Raw genomic sequence first — 17,824 nt, 5'->3', positions numbered from 1 at the left:
AGATACCAGATTCTGCGGAAGGGCCTGGCAGAGCGGAAGATCCCACCCACACTCCCACCCAGATGCACGGAGACCAAAACTTCTAATGATGATTTTAAAACGACCAGGCTGCGGATATGTTCACTCAATGTATGTATTAACTCAGTAAAGCAGCGCCATTATGGGCATACCTTTAGTTTAATATGCAGCAGCATAACCCTAATAACAGGTTCTCTTTAAACTAATGGAGGAAAATTCATGTAGACCAATCTGAACTCACAGTCTGCTAGAGTAAAATTTGATGCATCTTTCAACTTCTAGTGCGCCAGAGTCAGAAAACATGAATGAATGATGAATACTGGTAAGGTGCACAGTGCAGAAGTCTTTGTCAAGGGGCTGCGTTCCCACGCCATGGCACCCCACAAATAAACAGTGTCCCAGTCCCTTAGTGTTAGGCTGTGTACGGTGCGGTGTACTCACATTCAGGCCAAAGCCCTCCGCTGCACCCACGTCCTCTGAGCCAGGATCAGCCACACATAAATCAGGGGACACTTGCTTCATACCAAACAGTTAAACTTTACTTAGTAATTAATGTTCAATTGCTGATTCAGCACAGTACGCTTCCATGTTCTCTGCATGCTCAGCCTGAGCTATCCCTTCGCTTAATAGCTCCCTTGGCCCCTAGGATACTCCATCTGGCTTTGCAGCTCTCATGAGACCCGTCCTGTCTGCCTCTTGCATCTCCCTGTTCGGCTTCCACTTGTTGGAAGGGAATAAGGCACACTTTCCAATACCTAGTTCTGGCTGTAGGCCCCGAACATTGCAGGGATGTCCGCAGAAGACTGTAATCGATGTTCTCATGCTGCCTGAACAGTTCGTACTTCTTGTGCCCTACAGCCCTTTGGCCTTGAACACTGCTCTCACTTTCTTTATCTAATCTAATCTCTCACTCTAGACTCACTGCACTAACCAGGAAGTGCCCCCCTTCTTAACTGATCCTTTCCCCTCCCATGCTGGGCTAGCCCCAAACATTTTAACAGTATACTAACCTGTGCAATATACCAATATACGTCCTACTTTCTATATCTAGTATGCCCACAAATTAATATTTCCCCTTTCTAACTTAATCCCTAAGTACTATGCTATGCCTTATACTCTAAACCTAACCATAGGCTTTCCTTATATACCATAGGTTGTTCACACTACACATTAATCACATTGCATTACAGTAACTGTATCACTTAGTGCCTATAGATCTCTATGCAGATTCACAAATCACATTACTCACAAAATACAATAAAACCATGTCACAACACATATTTAAATACACTCCTTGCAGAAGTTGTCTTTAGGGGAGAAGCTTATGATGTCTCCTGTCACTCCTTTTCATACTGATGGGTTACAACGGTCTACAGTTGATTATTGTTTATCACTTAAAGGAGTTGTCCAGGACTTAGATAATGATGACCTATCCTTAGGACAGTAATGGGTGTACCGCACACACAGCAGATCATTCTGTTCATCAGTTCAGCTTCTGTTCACTTCAATAGGAGCCAAGCTGCAGCACCTGAGAACTATGCAGTGGTGGCTCGGGGTGCACAATGGGATCTGCAAACGGTGCTCAGTGGGGATATTGGACTCTCACCATATCTAAAATAGATGACCTATTCCTAGGATAGGTCCAAGGCTGCCAACTGTCCTGAAATTACAGGACAGTCCATAAAAATAGGTCAATTTTTTTACCTGTCTGTAAAAATTTAAGGAGTCTTTGATTTTATTGAAGCTGAAGCTATACAGATTATTGTGACTGTAATTATCATCAGTTTATAGTGAATGCAGCTGATGTCTTTATATCAGAATTAGGGGCTTTATACATGTACCCCTTATAATCATAGTGATTTATTGTGGTTTTCCAATGAGTCCATAAAAAATATTGCCTGTCTATGATTTTTTGGTAAACTGTCCATAAAATAATAAAAAGTCAAGTTGGCCACCCTGAATAGGACTAATTATACACTGGATTATTATAAAAGGTTATACGCTTGTAAAGAGGTTAATGGTGATGGTCAAGAGCACAAAAGGTAATTTATCATTTAACTTAATCTAGATTTCATTTTATATATGATTCTTATACAGGTCATATCACATAACAAACCACCTAAATCATAAGTTTGTCTCCCACAGCTTCCACTAGAGGGAGCTAACTGTATATGGATTTACACAGCTCCTATTAAAGGGGTTGTCCGGTCCAAATCGGTAAGTCTGCAGTCACTCTGTGTGACTGCAGATTATGAATCCCCCCAGTACAGGCACTGTGCGCTGCAGAGATTTGCCGGTTTCTGAGCTGGTACCGGAGCGTATGTATGAGTTATACAAACTCCAGGCCAGACCCCAACTAGCGGGCGCAGCCTCGCTCCATACACTTATACTGAGCTAGGCCACGTCCACTGGATGGACTCTGGCCGGGAGTATGTATAACTCATACATACCCTCCGGTGCTGGAAACCGGTGAATCCCCACAGTTCATGGTGTGTGTGATGGGGGGATTTATAATCTGCAGTCACACAGAGTGGCTGCAGACTTATCGATCTGGACCGGACAACCCCTCTAAGATTAAATAAACTAGATTGCCCCTAGTTGCAGCAGAAGTATTTTCTTTTTCAATTACCTCAAGATTTTTACGTTCCTATGCGGTAAGGAATACTAGAAAATCACCTTAAAGGGGTTGTCTCCCAATCAACATCACGCTTGGGGTTTTGAAATTACAATAATTTTATTGTAGTAGACACTTTAAGAGTTTATATGGTTATACTGCATACATGCATATATACAATGGAATACAATGTTTAAGGCTTTTTATCATTTGTATATAACATTAGCATAAAATATACAATTGAAACTATATATGTTCATTGATGATCAAAAGCAAAAGTTTTCATCCACTTAATAATATTGACCCGTAAATACACAATAAGATTACTTTGGTACAATGGAGGTTGATAGGATGCTCCTATTACATTATATAATGTACCAACATTTCTGGTGTGATCCAGATACCAGGCTTATATGCCTAGACAAATATTTGGGAGTCATCATTAAGCAAATTCTTTTTTTATGCATTTTTAAAGCAATCTCCTCTGATCAGGTTCAGATCTGTAAGAAAAATAGACAAAATATTTCTTCAGGATACAAATTTTTTAGTTCACTGATACAGTTCTATGGCAATGGAATATTTGTTACATGGAGTAGTTTCTCATCTTTAAAAGGAATCTGACAATAGGATCAACCCTCCTAAACCATCTATATGGGCATGAAGGTCATAGGAAGTTGAGAAACATGATACTTTGATATCTGCGATCCGATGTCTTATTCCTGAGAAATTTACATTTTTCTTATAAGTAAATGAGCTGTTAGGATCTATGGGCCGGACATAGATCTCCCTGAGAATGCTTGACTCCAGAACTTATTTTAAATGAAAGGAGGTGTTACCAGTGTGAGACATGTAATGACTGACAGTCTGCTCTCATTATCTATATATCTCACACTGGTAATTCCCCTTTCATTTAAAATAAGCTCTGGACGCAGATTCTCAGGGAGATCTATTTCTGGCCAATAGATCGTAACAGCTCATTTACAGATTTAAAAATATGTTGACTTCTTTGGAATAAGCCTTCGGATCACAGATATCAAGGTATCATTTTATTCACCTTCCTATGACCTACATGCCCATACAGACGGCTTAGGAGGTTTGATTCTACTGACCATATTCCCTTTAAAGAGGACCTGTTAGCTCTCCTGACATGACTCTCCTATCAATTTGATAAACATTTGCATTCAATAGCATATTTTCTTAGAATTCTGCATTGTGCTATTCTTCTGTTATTTGCCCTGGAAATACCCAAATAAATTGAGAACTGGGTCATACCATTGCCTTTGTCAATTGGGTGTGTTCCTGCACAGTCTGATACTACTCACTAAGTGCTGGCAGTGTATATTTCCTCCAATTAACTAGTAAGATTGAAGCAGCGTGGTTGTCAACTTATTTGTGTCTATGTAAAGGGAAAAAGGGGCAGCTACACAGATACATGTCCTTTCAAATTAAAAAAGGGGGGTATTCCCCTAAAATGTGCTGTATCATTGCTTCTGATTGTGTCACAAAAGCTTATTTTCACTCAAATAATAACTAAACTTTCCTATGTCTAAATAATTTTGTCCAGCAAGGGAAGTCATGAAAATTTGCATTTATCTTTATTAGGGAATTTGTCTTCATTCCTGTAAAAAAATTGCATAAAAGTGGCTTCCAAACCCCTGATTTTCCCTAGTCTTTTTGTCTGCCTTCGATATCAGAGCATACTCATGTGGAGTACAGATGATGGCAGTGAGGGGGTCAGCACCTTTTCACTGCCATCATCTGTACTCCACATGAGTACATTCTGATATCAATACAGCTAAACAACCGGCAAACAAACAGGGGAAAAGCCGGTGTGTTCAAGCCACTTGCATGCAAGTTTTTACAAGAATGAAGATGAATACCCTAATAATGAAATTTGCAAAGTTTCATAACTTTCCAAACTATATAAAAAATGTTTAGGTACTCTGTAAGTGAATAATTCAAGTCCCTGGTATTTTTTTTGCAAATTTCTACCCTAAAATCCACACTATTTGATGAAGATTTGCCACTAAGAATCTTCTGAATGTTATGGCTACATGCCGACTTTGGTTGTGGCACAGGTCACATGGCCAAAGATCGCTATGTGCCGCCGCTACATCGCAGCATAATGCAGGAGAATATGGTAAAGTGACAAGAAAATATCTAAAAACTGTGACTTATCGCCAATGCGGTGACCTAGGTGCCGCAATGCAAAACCCCATTCACCTGCATCACACTGCGATGTAGCAGCGCAACATAGTCATCTATGGCCATTCAATATGTGTTGCAGCTAAAGTCGCTGTGTAGACCCAATCTAAATCTGGATTTGCTGCAAAAATATTCTAGAGCAAATCCCCTATGGGTGAATTCACGGGAATGTACCTTAATAAGCATAGCAGTTCTTGCGTAGCCTATTTTAAACCAATAAAAAAAGACCAGACATGGATCTTGATGATTTATACCTTCATGTGTCGGAACACGGTATATATTAAACAGGGTTTATGATGTTGCGATTGCAGTGAGGCTGGCAGTGAGGATTCCACCAATGCTCATAGAACTGTTCCTCAGACCTCTGTTCCAGGCGCTGCAGGTACAGCATGTACTCCTAAGGGAGACACAAGGCGTAATGTTATATGCACAGAGTAGATGAATGTCTCTGGTTTTACTAATAACCAAATCAGATTTTTAGACACTTTAAAGGGAATCAGTCATCAGTTTCATCTGAAAGTAGCATAAAGTATGGTCATAGTCCCTGATTCCTGGGTTGGTTCACTTACTGAGCTTCTTGCTGCATTTTTGCAACATTACTGTTTTATCTCCTGCAGCTCTGCTAGTCTTCTTAATGATGAGCTGTGTCTAAAGCCAAACCGCAGTTGACTGACAGCATTCTGCCTACATAATGCAAAAGCAGAAAGCTGCCAATCAGTGTTGGAGGGTAAGGATAACCAGAGTTTATGAATATCGAGGGCTACATAACAAAAGTTCATCACTGAGAGGTCTAGCGGAGCTGCAGCAGATAAGCCAGCATCTTACCAAAACTACAGCAAAAAGCCCAGTAAGAGCCACAGCGCTGGAGTCAGGGTCTCTGCCCTACTTTATACTGCTCTCAGATTGGGCAACATATAACTGGTGACAAATTATCTTTAACCATTGTCACAATAAAATTACAAAAATAAGCTCCAAAGTGTCATTTTTAATGTCAGAAATTTAGTGCAGAATTCTGGTGACTTTAATGCATATTAACTCCTTAATAGTGTAGCTGATTTTGGCCTAAACATTTTTTTTTGCCCCTCTCCATTCGGTTTGGGGTCAAGACCAAAACTAAAAGCTGTCACAGCTCATCTACATTCATTGAAGGGGGCTGAGCTGCAATGCAGGAACAGACCTTAGTCATGGCTGACCCTTTTTTCTTAACTCTGAGAAGTCCTTTATGGGATAATGTCTATAACTATTTGTGAACTATATTTGTGTATTTTGACAATGAAATAACGGGCACTGATTCATACAAGTTGGCATCCACAGCTTGACTCACAGATTTACAAACTCGCAGTTTATAATTGACATTTATAAGTGGACTCATCAGATATCACTGTTACGTATGTTGCCATTTAAAGTACATTTTTGCACGTTTTGGAGGAACAACCTACTGTAGGTGCTAATGGCTCCAACACGTATGCAGAGAGACAGCTGTGGCCCACAGTAATAGCTCAGGGAGAAAATGATTGCATTGCCCATACCCAACAGTCACCTTGTATTAGTCTCATTACTCATTGCTGTTGTAACAGTTAATCTCACATGCATCATCTCATGTATAAATGGAACATAATCCAATTCAGTGTCTTCATGCTGGTGTCTATCCATGACATGGTGTTGAAACAAATGTGGCAATGTGCGTCTTTAAAAAGTTTTAAGGAAATGTCAAGCTGTACATTAGGTTCAATTAATATCTGATTTCAGTGGCTCCGTATTTCCTAGCCCAGTTAAGTCACCCACTATTTGGATTTATTTCTTTATCTTCAGCATATTCGGAGATCATTTGTAAAATGGAAAAGTGATTCTGGAGAGCTAAGTAAGATAAACTTAGCCCTATTAAATTAATTTGCCGTTACTACAGTGGTGGTCAACATTACTGGCATCCCTGGATATTGAGCACACCATGTAAAATATGCCCTGAAATAAAAGGTTTTGTGAAGATGTTTTCATGTATATACAGTCATGGCAGAAATCGTTGGTAACCTTGAAATTGTTTCAGAAAATGAAGTATTTCTCCCAGAAGATTATTGCAATTACACATGTTTTGTTATACACGTTTATTTCCTTTGTGTGTATTGGAACACAAAAAAACTAAGAAAAAAAAAAAGGCAAATTGGATATAATTTCACACAAAACCCCAAAAATGGGCCGGATAAAATTGTTGGCACCTTCCCAAAATTGTGGGTAAACAACTTTGTTTCAAGCATGTGCTCTAATGTTCCTCAGAAACTCTCTCGTGAAATAAAAAGAAGTTTGAGTTTGGTCTGAAGTCGGTTGTGTGCCGTGTTGGCACCTAGGGTTGAATTAGATTTCCTAATTACAGAACAAATAGGAAACATACCAGCGAATCCTGAAGTTCCGGACGCTGATCTTGGCAATAAACATGGCCTGAAACAGTCAATATGCCTATCTACCTAACTACAGGCCTTTTCTCAGTCTCAAGTATCTTGGTGTCAGAATGTGGTGAGGTGTGAGCATGGTTACCCACTGTGGCGGCGCAGTGGGCCTTAGTTTTCTTACCAACCCAGGTCCGCTCCAGACAAACAATCGGTGAATACGGATGGATGTGGGGTCCTTCTAGCAGGTGAACGGTACCGCTGATAACTGTGGATTGACTCCTCAACGACATCCAACACGCTAAGTCCTTTTCCGTCTTTCAGTAGTGTTCCTGGCAGAAATCTCCTCTAATCTGGACAGGATTTGGTCACGGACACAATCAGCTCCACTCAGCCGCTGCTCTGGTCTCACTGGGATGCTTCTACGGGCGGCTGTTGCTGGATTCCTCTCTGGCACGTCCTCTCTCTTTCCTTAATGACTCCCGACTGCATCCAAGATTCCCCTGAGTCACACCCGGCATCCACCCCATTCATTGGGAAAGCGCGCAGTGGATGCCGGGTGTGACGCTCGAGGTAACCCCGCCCACAACCCAGCAGACACCGCAGGGACCCCAGCGCTGAGTCACGCCTCACTTGTCGTGACGTCAGCGGGGGTCACGTGCTGCCTGTGAGCGGCCACCGACAGCGCCTCTCACAGGCAGTATCAGCAGCGCAAGGTAATTAGAAAGAAGCTTGTATGTATCATTAAACACACTGGCATTTTTTTAAAAGTACCAGACAACCCCTTTAAGATATTCCAATGCCACACAATTGGTGCATTATCCACTGAAGATATTGGCTATAATTTATAATAAACAAGGGGCCAATAATGGTGACCACAGCTGTATAAATTGAATGTAAAGGTTTTTAGGGAAACCTGTCAGTATGTTTTTGTATTTGGAAGCATTGGTATGGTTGTGTAGGTGATTGTTCCCCAATAAAAATTACACTTTTTTTTGTAGCGATCCAATATGCCATTTATAATAAATCGGACTGGAAGTGCACCGGAGGCGTCAGTGTATTTGGAAGAAGCTATCTAAGTGCACTGACACGCCCCCAATGCACTTCCAGCCTGACTTGCATAGAACTTCTAGATATACCACGTCAGATCTCTACAAAAATTGTATCATTTATAATGTTGGACCAGCATCTACATAGCCATACCACTATTTCCATGCCTACGAATGTGCATATTCCCTCTAATATTTAGAAGTTATTACAAAATCATATTTTCCATCTACATGCAGTTATAAATTAGTGAAATAATAATATTTTTTATTTCTATAGCACCAACATATTCCACAGCAGGGGACTTGTACAGATAATATCAGAAATTACAGCGTAACACATAATCCAACACATACCAAGAGGAGTGATGCCCTGCTCACAATCTATGAATATAATATGGCACCATCTAGTGTTCAAAGTGTATAGCAATATTCAGGTCCATATAACAAACAATGTCCAGTCTCACATACTTACTCTTCCCACAGCCTGTTCTCTGTATAGTAAGTAACTGTTTACTGCAGGCCAGCCACTAGAAATAGCTTTGTAGGATGCTTGTTTTTTATATTGGCTCCACTGTTGTGAACAGACAAACTGCTGACAGCAGAGGGCCTGAGCAAGAGTGACCAGCAGCACTTATAATGGACCTGCACACTGCTATACATGTTGACCACCAGGTGGCACCATACCATGTAAGAAAATGTCATAATAACTCTCACTGGATCATATTTTAACTGCATATAAAATGCAAATAGCATTCACGGCATGGTGCTATCAGGCCCTCAAAGTGAATAGCAATGTGCAGGTCCAATGCGCACTTGATTGCAAAAGAAACATTTCTTTTCCAATCAAGTGTTACAAGCATTCCAGTTACAAGACGAATAGACCATGCCATTGCTTCTTATGGAAAGTGTGTTTCCTTTTTATGAGAACACATAGTATTATTGTAACTCTTGAATTTATCAAAATGCACTGCCATCTAGTGGACACTGACGATATGTTAGCATTGTGTCATTAGTCGTTATTCGAAACTTATCAGACACATTTGATAGATTAGTCCAGAACTACTTGGTTAATGATCTAGAAGAATGTTGTTTTAGTATCTTTGATACTGTCCCTCGGTGAACATAAGCCATTTTTAACCTGTTGGTTTGTGTTGGAAGTTATCAGTATAATATTAACAGAATTATGTACCTGAGTTAAAATCCATAAAAAAGCATTAAATCCCTTTTGGACTGATCTATTTTGAGCTTTTAGGATGTCTTTTTTTTTCAATTTTTTTTTTCATCATTGTATTCCATTTTAATTGTTTCAAAGATGTAGTTGTATGAGCGGTTGACTTTTGTAGGATGAGTTGTGTTTGTCAGTGGCACCATTTTAGGGGACATATAACTTAATAACTAACTTTTATTAACTGTTGATTGAAAGGATTAAAAAAAAACTGCAGTTCTGACATTGGTGTTTTGCTATTTTACATTTTACACCATTCACTAAGCTGCACACAGAAGTGCTATCTTTACAGTATTATGTGGGTCAGTACAGTTACAATGATACTAACATTTAAATTATATTACTTTAGTACAATAAATACAGTTTGGGAAAAAAACATATATTCTGAGAGCCATAATTTCTACATTTTTTCCACCAATGGAACTATTTGAGGATTTACTGCATTCTGACAAAACAAGCTGTAGTTTTCACTGACAGATATTGAAGTGAGGCACCTACAACTTTGTAAATGAGAAAGAAGAAGAGATGGGGCACTCACCAATTAGCATTAAAAGAAATGGACAAATGTGGCTGACAGCCGTTTCGCCTGAAAATCATACTTCCTCTGAGCCTGTCAGCCACACTGGTCTCCACAATCTCTATTTCATGGAACCGCAATAAAATATTTTTTTAATGCTAAGTGGTGAGTGCCCCCTTTCTCATTCCTTCTCATTTACAAGTGGACTTTTTTCCTGGTGAGTACCACCAAAGCGATTCAGCTGCAATCAAGTCTATGATGTCATATATGGTTACCGCCTGGTTGTGCAATATGTGAATGGTGAACAGTGCCAGATCCCTGTTTTCTACCAATATTGAATATAACTTACAACTTTGTATTACAATTTTTAAAAGGAGGACTGAAGAAAAAACAGCAATTCTAAATAATAAATGAACACAGATATTATTCGGTATAATTGATATGTTATCTTAAATCTGTAGGTTGATACAATTAAATCACCAAATTTTTTTTTGCTACCTCATCTGAGAGCAACATAATGTAGGAAAAAAGACCTTGAATCCAACTATGCATCACTTAATTTACTGGGTGCAACGATCCTGATACAATCAGAGTTCCTAAATTTAGCATGAAGCAGAGCTGAGAAAGCTAACCCCGCCCACACCAGGCTCTACCTAGTCTATAGACAGTGAGCTGCTTATCACAGGAGGGGGCGGTGTCAGTATAGCAAGCGCATGCCAGCTAGTCAAAGCAGTGATAATCACTAGGTGATAAAACTTTCATTGTAAGTAAACAACAGCACACAGCCTGATAAGTGACACATTGTTGAAATTTGTGTTTCAGCCTCTTTCTCCTCCTGCCTTCAGATTACATAACAAACACCTGCTTTCCTTTAAGATTATATCAATTTTATTTGTTTATTTTTTCTTCTTTTGCACGCAAAAAATGCTTAAAAAAACAATATCTTTTGAGTTGCCATTTGCTGAGACACGTAACTTTTTATATTTATCAATAGACACAGCTGTTTATTTTTCAATAGACCCAGCAGGGTTTGTTTTTGCAAGGCAATTTTTAGTTTTCATTAATATTTGGGTACAGATCCATTTTTGATCGCTTTTTATTACATTTTTTGGCAGCAAGGATACATAAAAAAAAAACAACCAAAGTAATTGACATGTGAATTTTATTCATAGGTCTTCTTACCAGTACCATTTTGGAATAACTACAGTATTTGATCACTTTTTATTTCATATTTTACAAAGCGTGTTGAAAGAAAAAAGCTATTCTGGATTAGTTTTTAATTTTTATATCTGGTGTTTTTTTAGAGCAGTTTTTTTCTGAATTAAATCATATTTTATTGTTGAAGCTTTGAATTTTAGGAGTGGAGGGGTTACATTTATTATACACTTACACACATTTTTTATAAACTTATTACAATTCTATTAGTTTTATCAGGGAATTTGAACATGCAACCTTCTGATCACTTAGATAATACACTTCACTATCCATATGGTGCAGTGTATTGTAATATGTTTTCATTGGTATACTGACAGGCAGCCGCTTAGATCATCACTTTAGTATGGTTTTAGAAGGTATGGTTTATCTTAAAGGAAAACAATCATCTGTCATGTCTCGGGATTCAATCCTGCCGTCCTGTGCTCCTCGGTCCATTTAGCCACACTATTGCTGTCTGGGTGCTGATTACCTTTTGCCTTTGCCAGCAGTTATTGTTATTTATTGTTGTTGTTATTTAGCCTGTCCTATCACACTGCAGGTGCTTCTATTTAAACCTTCCCCCTGCTGGTCTACTCTTCTGGTGATAGTCTTTAGAGGATTCTGCTTGGAGTTCTGTTCCTACTTCTGGGTACCTAGGCCAGTCAGGTAAGTATACTGCTAGGGTTTCTTTCTAACATGGAACTCTCCCTCGGTTCCTTAGGTACGAGATACATTCGACGGCCTTTCGGGGAGCCAGGTTGAGTGGTCACCTCTAGTTTTACCTGTTTTCTCCAGGTTGCGCTGAAGCCACTAGGGCCTGCGTTACCGGATACTTTTGTCTGTACAGGAATCGGGTGGGGTTTGTGCAGTTTATTCATAGTTGGATCCTTCTACCCGCGTTTGCTACCACGTGTGCATAACATCATTGACCAAACAAATGTTATCAACAACTCTTCATTGAATACAGTAATAAGCACAGTGGTCCATAATTTATTTTGTTTCATTAAAAGGCACAATATGTGTAATGTAATGTCAGTTTAACAGAAAAAATACTACGCCAGACCTCTGTTGCCTACAGAGAAACTACTCTCCCCACCCGAACAGTTGACACCTCAGTGACACTCTCCTACTACTTGTATGGTGTCTGTCTCTCAGAGTTCCTACACTAAGATCATAGCTTCCAACCGTCCCGGATTCAGCTGGACTGTCCCGATTTCACTGACCAGTTTCACTGTCCCGGCAGGTCAAGGCTTTGTCCCGACTTCATCTCTCTCTTCTCCCTGCGATGTCTTAATTGCTCTGCAGCTCCTCCTCAGAGGTGGGGCTTGCATCTCTCCGCACACACTTACATTAATAAACAATTATTTTGTTGTGGTTTCCCTGGGAATTGAACCCCCAACTTCTATCTTTGCAGGCTGTAGCTAAAGCTATAAGCCACAGCCTACACTAACAGACATGGAAGGATTTTGTAAACCTGAAGCTGCAGTGCAGCATTCAAACCCACAGACAGATTATACTGGCACATAGAGATTCATCTGTACATAGCAGTGTATTTCTATGTACCTATAGTCTATGGGGAATATAAAAGAAAGATTTTTTCCTTCCTATAAAATTATGAAAAACAATTACAATAATGTAATTTTTACTGCACGTTAAAAAAAAAAAAAAGCATCACAAATCAGCAAATAATAGACATATTTGGTGTCCCTGTAATTGTAACAACGCGCACAACACAGCAATCAAATTATTTATGGCGATCGGTAAATGGAGTAAAAAATGTCATGATTGATTTTTTTAAATAAAATCCCATAATGTAATAAAAATGTAACGCTGAGGCCGTGTTCACACGTAGCGTAAATACTGCTTTTTTATAATGCTATTTTTATGTACGTTTTCTGCAGGTGTCTGTACTGCACGACGTAATAACAATTTTCTGTGATTATTGCGTGTTTGCTGCGTTACTTTTATGTGTTTTCCCCCTGATTTGATGCGTTTTTGGTGAAGATTTAAAGCAACATTTTTAAAGCTTTTTTTTAATAGTACAGAAAATCTTAAAGATGCAACAATGTTTTTTTTTAACATTTGTTTTTTTTAGACTCCACCTAGAAGCTTATAGAGAAAAAAAAGCACTATAACCGCACAGTACAAACGTGTCTTCAAAAGCACAGAGGGTGGAAATTTCATTAAATCACATCCACTTAGCTTGGATATTTAGGACGTTTTCACATGTAGCATAAATGCTGTGTTTTTTCTGCTACTCTTTTGGCACAGAAAATCTGCTGTGTTTAACTTTCCAAGCAAAGTGGATGTGATTTCATTAGTAAGACGCTGCTGAACTGTGCGGTTTTAGTGCCTTTTTTCTCCATAGGTTTCTATGTGGAGCCTAAAAAAAGCCATGTAAAAAACTGCAGTTACTCTTTCAAGTGCAGAATCAAAGCCTTTCTGTACAGCCATATCTTTTAATTATTAATGTTTTTAATGACGCTTCACTACAGTATATCAGGTCTCGATTTTTTGGCAAAATGATCTGCCATTTTCTTAAATGCCATTTCACCAAACACTTTTTATGCCTTTTTTACAGTGGTGGCCAAAAGTATTGGCACCCCTGCAATTCTGTCAGATAATACTCAGTTTCTTCCTGAAAATGATTGCAATCACAAATTCTTTGGTATTATTATCTTCATTTAATTTGTCTTCAATGAAAAAAACACAAAAAGAATTGTCTTAAAGCCAAATTGGATATAATTCCACATCAAACCTAAAAAAGGAGGTGGACAAAAGTATTGGCACTGTTTGAAAAATCATGTGATGCTCCTCTAATTCGTGTAATTAACAGCACCTGTAACTTACCTGTGGCACCTAACAGGTGTTGGCAATAACTAAATCACACTTGCAGCCAGTTAACATGGATTAAAGTTGACTCAACCTCTGTCCTTTGTCCTTGTGTGTACCACATTGAGCATGGAGAAAAGAAAGAAGACCAAAGAACTGTCTGAGGACTTGAGAAACCAAATTGAGAGGAAGCATGAGCAATCTCAAAGCTACAAGTCCATCTCTAAAGACCTGAATGTTCCTGTGTCTTCCGTGCACAGTGTCATCAAGAAGTTTATAGCCCATGGCACTGTGGCTAACCTCCCTAGATGTGGACGGAAAAGAAAAATTGACGAGAGATTTCAACGCAAAATTGTGCGGATGGTGGATAAAGAACCTCGACTAACATCCAAACAAGTTCAAGCTGCCCTGCAGTCCGAGGGTACAACAGTGTCAACCGTACTATCCATCGGCGTCTGAATGAAAAGGGACTGTATGGTAGGATACCCAGGAAGACCCCACTTCTTACCCCGAGACATAAAAAAGCCAGGCTGGAGTTTGCCAAAACTTACCTGAGAAAGCCTAAAACGTTTTGGAAGAATGTTCTCTGGTCAGATGAGACAAAAGTAGAGCTTTTTGGGAAAAAGCATCAACATAGAGTGTACAGGAAAAAAAAAGAGGCATTCAAAGAAAAGAACACGGTCCCTACAGTCAAACATGGCGGAGGTTCCCTGATGTTTTGGGGTTGCTTTGCTGCCTCTGGCACTGGACTGCTTGACCGTGTGCATGGCATTATGAAGTCTGAAGACTACCAACAAATTTTGCAGCATAATGTAGGGCTCAGTGTGAGAAAGCTGGGTCTCCCTCAGAGGTCATGGGTCTTCCAGCAGGACAATGACCCAAAACACACTTCCAAAAGCACTATAAAATGGTTTGAGAGAAAGCACTGGAGACTTCTAAGGTGGCCAGCAATGAGTCCAGACCTGAATCCCATAGAACACCTGTGGAGAGATCTCAAAATGGCAGTTTGGAGAAGGCACCCTTCAAATATCAGGGACCTGGAGCAGTTTGCCAAAGAAGAATGGTCTACAGTTCCAGCAGAGCATTGTAAGAAACTCATTGATGGTTACCGGAAGCGGTTGTTCAGTTATTTTGGCTAAAGGTTGTGCAACCAAGTATTAGGCTGAGGGTTCCAATACTTTTGTCTGGCCCATTTTTGGAGTTTTGTGTGAAATGATCAATGATTTGATTTTTGCTTCATTCTCTTTTGTGTTTTTTCCTTGCAAGCAAATTAAATGAAGATAATAAAACCAAAGAATTTGTGATTGCAATCATTTTCAGGAAGAAACTGAGTATTATCTGACAGAATTGCAGGGGTGCCAATACTTTTGGCCACCACTGTATGCCATTTTAACAATAATCGTTATTAAACTGTTCACTGTATTTTATTTGTTGTTCCGATTACAATAATACCAAATATGTCCATATTATTTACTGGCTTGTGACATTTATTTTTAAAAAGTCTATTAAAAATTAGATTTTTGTAATATATTTTCATAACTTTTTAGTAATTTTATAGGGAAAAAAATCTCTGGACTTTCATTTTACCTCTAATATACATGGAGAAATAAAAGTATATAGAAAAGTACTGGTATATAAAGATGCATCTTTATATACAAGAACATTGTGCCTGTAAAGAAGAAGAATACCATTTAGCTCTTTAGGCAGAGAAAATCTAATATATATAATCGTCTTATCCCGTCTGTCTGTCCTTCTGTCCAGGAAATCCCGCGTCACTGATTGGTCCGGCCGCGGCCAATCAGCGACTTGGGATTTCAGAACAAGATGGCGGCCGTTAGCGGCTCACCTGCAGCACAGAGGTCAGCGGCGATTCAGCCGGGAGATGACAGGCGCTAGCCGGTCATCTCCCGGCTGCTCGCAGCATAAGTATCCCGACCGGCGGTGCCGCTGACCTCCATGCGGCTACCGTCGGGAGATCAGCGGCTAGGGCCGCTGATCTCCCGACGGCAAGTGTGAAGGGAGGACCGGGGGAGTGGCGCCGCTGGTCGGGATACTTCTGCTGCGAGCAGCCGGTCATCTCCCAGCTGCTCGCAGCGGAAGTACCCGCACAGGCAGCGCCGCTCCCCGGTCCTCACTAATACGGTTCGCTGATTGGTCTCGGCCGGTGGCCGCGACCAATCAGCGATATTGGCGCCAAATTTAAACACGCTCTCCGGTCTTCACTAACACAGTTCGCTGATTCGTCGCGGCCGCCGGCAGCGACCAATCAGCGATATTGGCGCCAGATTTAAACACCGCTCTGCTGATTGGTCGCGGACGTCGGCTGCGACCAATCAGCGATATTGGCACCAAATTTAAACACCGCTCTGCACAGAGGTCAGCGGCGATGCAGCCGGGAGATGACCGGCGCACGAAGCAGAAGTACCCCGACCGGCGGCGCCGCTGACCTCCATGCGGCTACCGTCGGGAGATCAGCGGCTAGGGCCGCTGATCTCCTTACGGCAAGTGTGAAGGGAGGACCGGGGAGCGGCGCCGCCGGTCGGGATACTTCTGCTGCGAGCAGCCGGCAGCTGCACAGGCAGCGCCACTCCCCAGTCCTCACTAATACGGTTCGCTGATTGGTCGCCAAATTTAAACACCACTCTGCTGATTGCTCACGGACGCCGGCTGCAACCAATCAGCGATATTGGCGCCAAATTTAAACAGCGCTCTGCACAGAGGTCATCTCCCAGCTGCTCGCAGCAAAGTACCCCGACCGGCAGCGCCGCTGACCTCCATGCGGCTACCGTCGGGAGATCAGCGGCCCTCCGCTGATCTCCCGACGGCAAGTGTGAAGGGAGGATCGGGGAGCGGCGCCGCCGGTCGGGACACTTCTGCTGCGAGCAGCCGGTCATCTCCCGGCTACTCGCAGCGGAAGTACCCGCACAGGCAGCGCCGCTCCCCGGTCCTCACTAATACGGTTTGCGGCCGTGACCAATCAGCTATTTTGGCGCCAAATTTAAACACCGCTCTGCTGATTGCGCCCGGTTGGCCGCATACATATTCTAGAATATCCGATGCGTTAGAATCGGGCCACCATATAGTCACCTTATAAACAGCAGTGCAGTCTGCACATGTAGGATATCAGCCCCTGTGTGTGGATATGTAGGATTCTATGCTTTGTTACTCTGGTTTGCATCTGATGAGATGGTTTAGCACAGAATACTTATACAATAGAGCTAATTTTTACCAGAATCCCGTCTTACCATTTTATTGGTTGCCCCATTTCATTTTGCCGCTATTCTACACTTTTAGGAGGGTGTTTTCACGGGTGTGTCAGATGTTACAGACAGTCGCCCTGCAGTTAGTTGCTTCTTACTGTTTCACTCTAGGATCCAGCTGCTACCTCCCTCCTGCTCTAATTGACACCCTTGCCTGGGTTTTTAAATAGTTTCACTTTCCTACAGGTTGGTGTCGGTGATATTCACATGTTTCCTTGTGAAAGTTTGGAGTGAGTGCAGTCTGTTTACTTCCTCTCTGGTGCTAAGAGGACGTGTGTGTTATCTCTCTGAAGTCGGCTCAAGCTAAGTTATCTTTCCCCTGTGTCTGTCTACCTTCTTGTCTTTAGTTGTTAGTGGGGATCGACTAGTGCTCAGCCCCCCCCTTCCTTATCCAGGGCTAAGTGCTAGGGAAATACAGGGATAGGTTCCTGTGCAGCGATTGGTGAAGAACCAATATAGGGATGGTAGGGGAGACAGGGTGATATCAGATCAGCCTAGGAGGCTTCCACTGTCCCCTTTCCCTAGAGTC

At 41.1% G+C, this 17,824-nt stretch overlaps 1 protein-coding gene across 1 annotated transcript in view; it reads right to left on the bottom strand.

The window, feature by feature from the left end:
• Positions 1-2,835: 2,835 nt before the first annotated feature.
• CUNH17orf67 (chromosome unknown C17orf67 homolog) overlaps positions 2,836-17,824 on the bottom strand; it is a 40,792-nt gene continuing 25,803 nt past the window's right edge. Inside the window, exons 3-4 of the mRNA XM_073681219.1 lie at positions 5,092-5,234; positions 2,836-3,132 (exon numbers count right to left, since the gene is read on the bottom strand). Coding sequence (XP_073537320.1) covers positions 5,118-5,234 — 117 coding nt within the window. The 3' untranslated portion in view covers positions 2,836-3,132; positions 5,092-5,117. The remainder of the gene's footprint in view (positions 3,133-5,091; positions 5,235-17,824) is intronic.

Source organism: Phyllobates terribilis, unplaced genomic scaffold, assembly GCF_046119375.1.
Source record: "Phyllobates terribilis strain yellow unplaced genomic scaffold, ASM4611937v1 Scaffold_5__5_contigs__length_657084704, whole genome shotgun sequence".
Classification (NCBI taxonomy): Eukaryota; Metazoa; Chordata; class Amphibia; order Anura; family Dendrobatidae; genus Phyllobates; species Phyllobates terribilis.
Note: the sequence above shows the minus strand (reverse complement) of the source record. Positions and strands in the feature narration are given on the sequence as shown.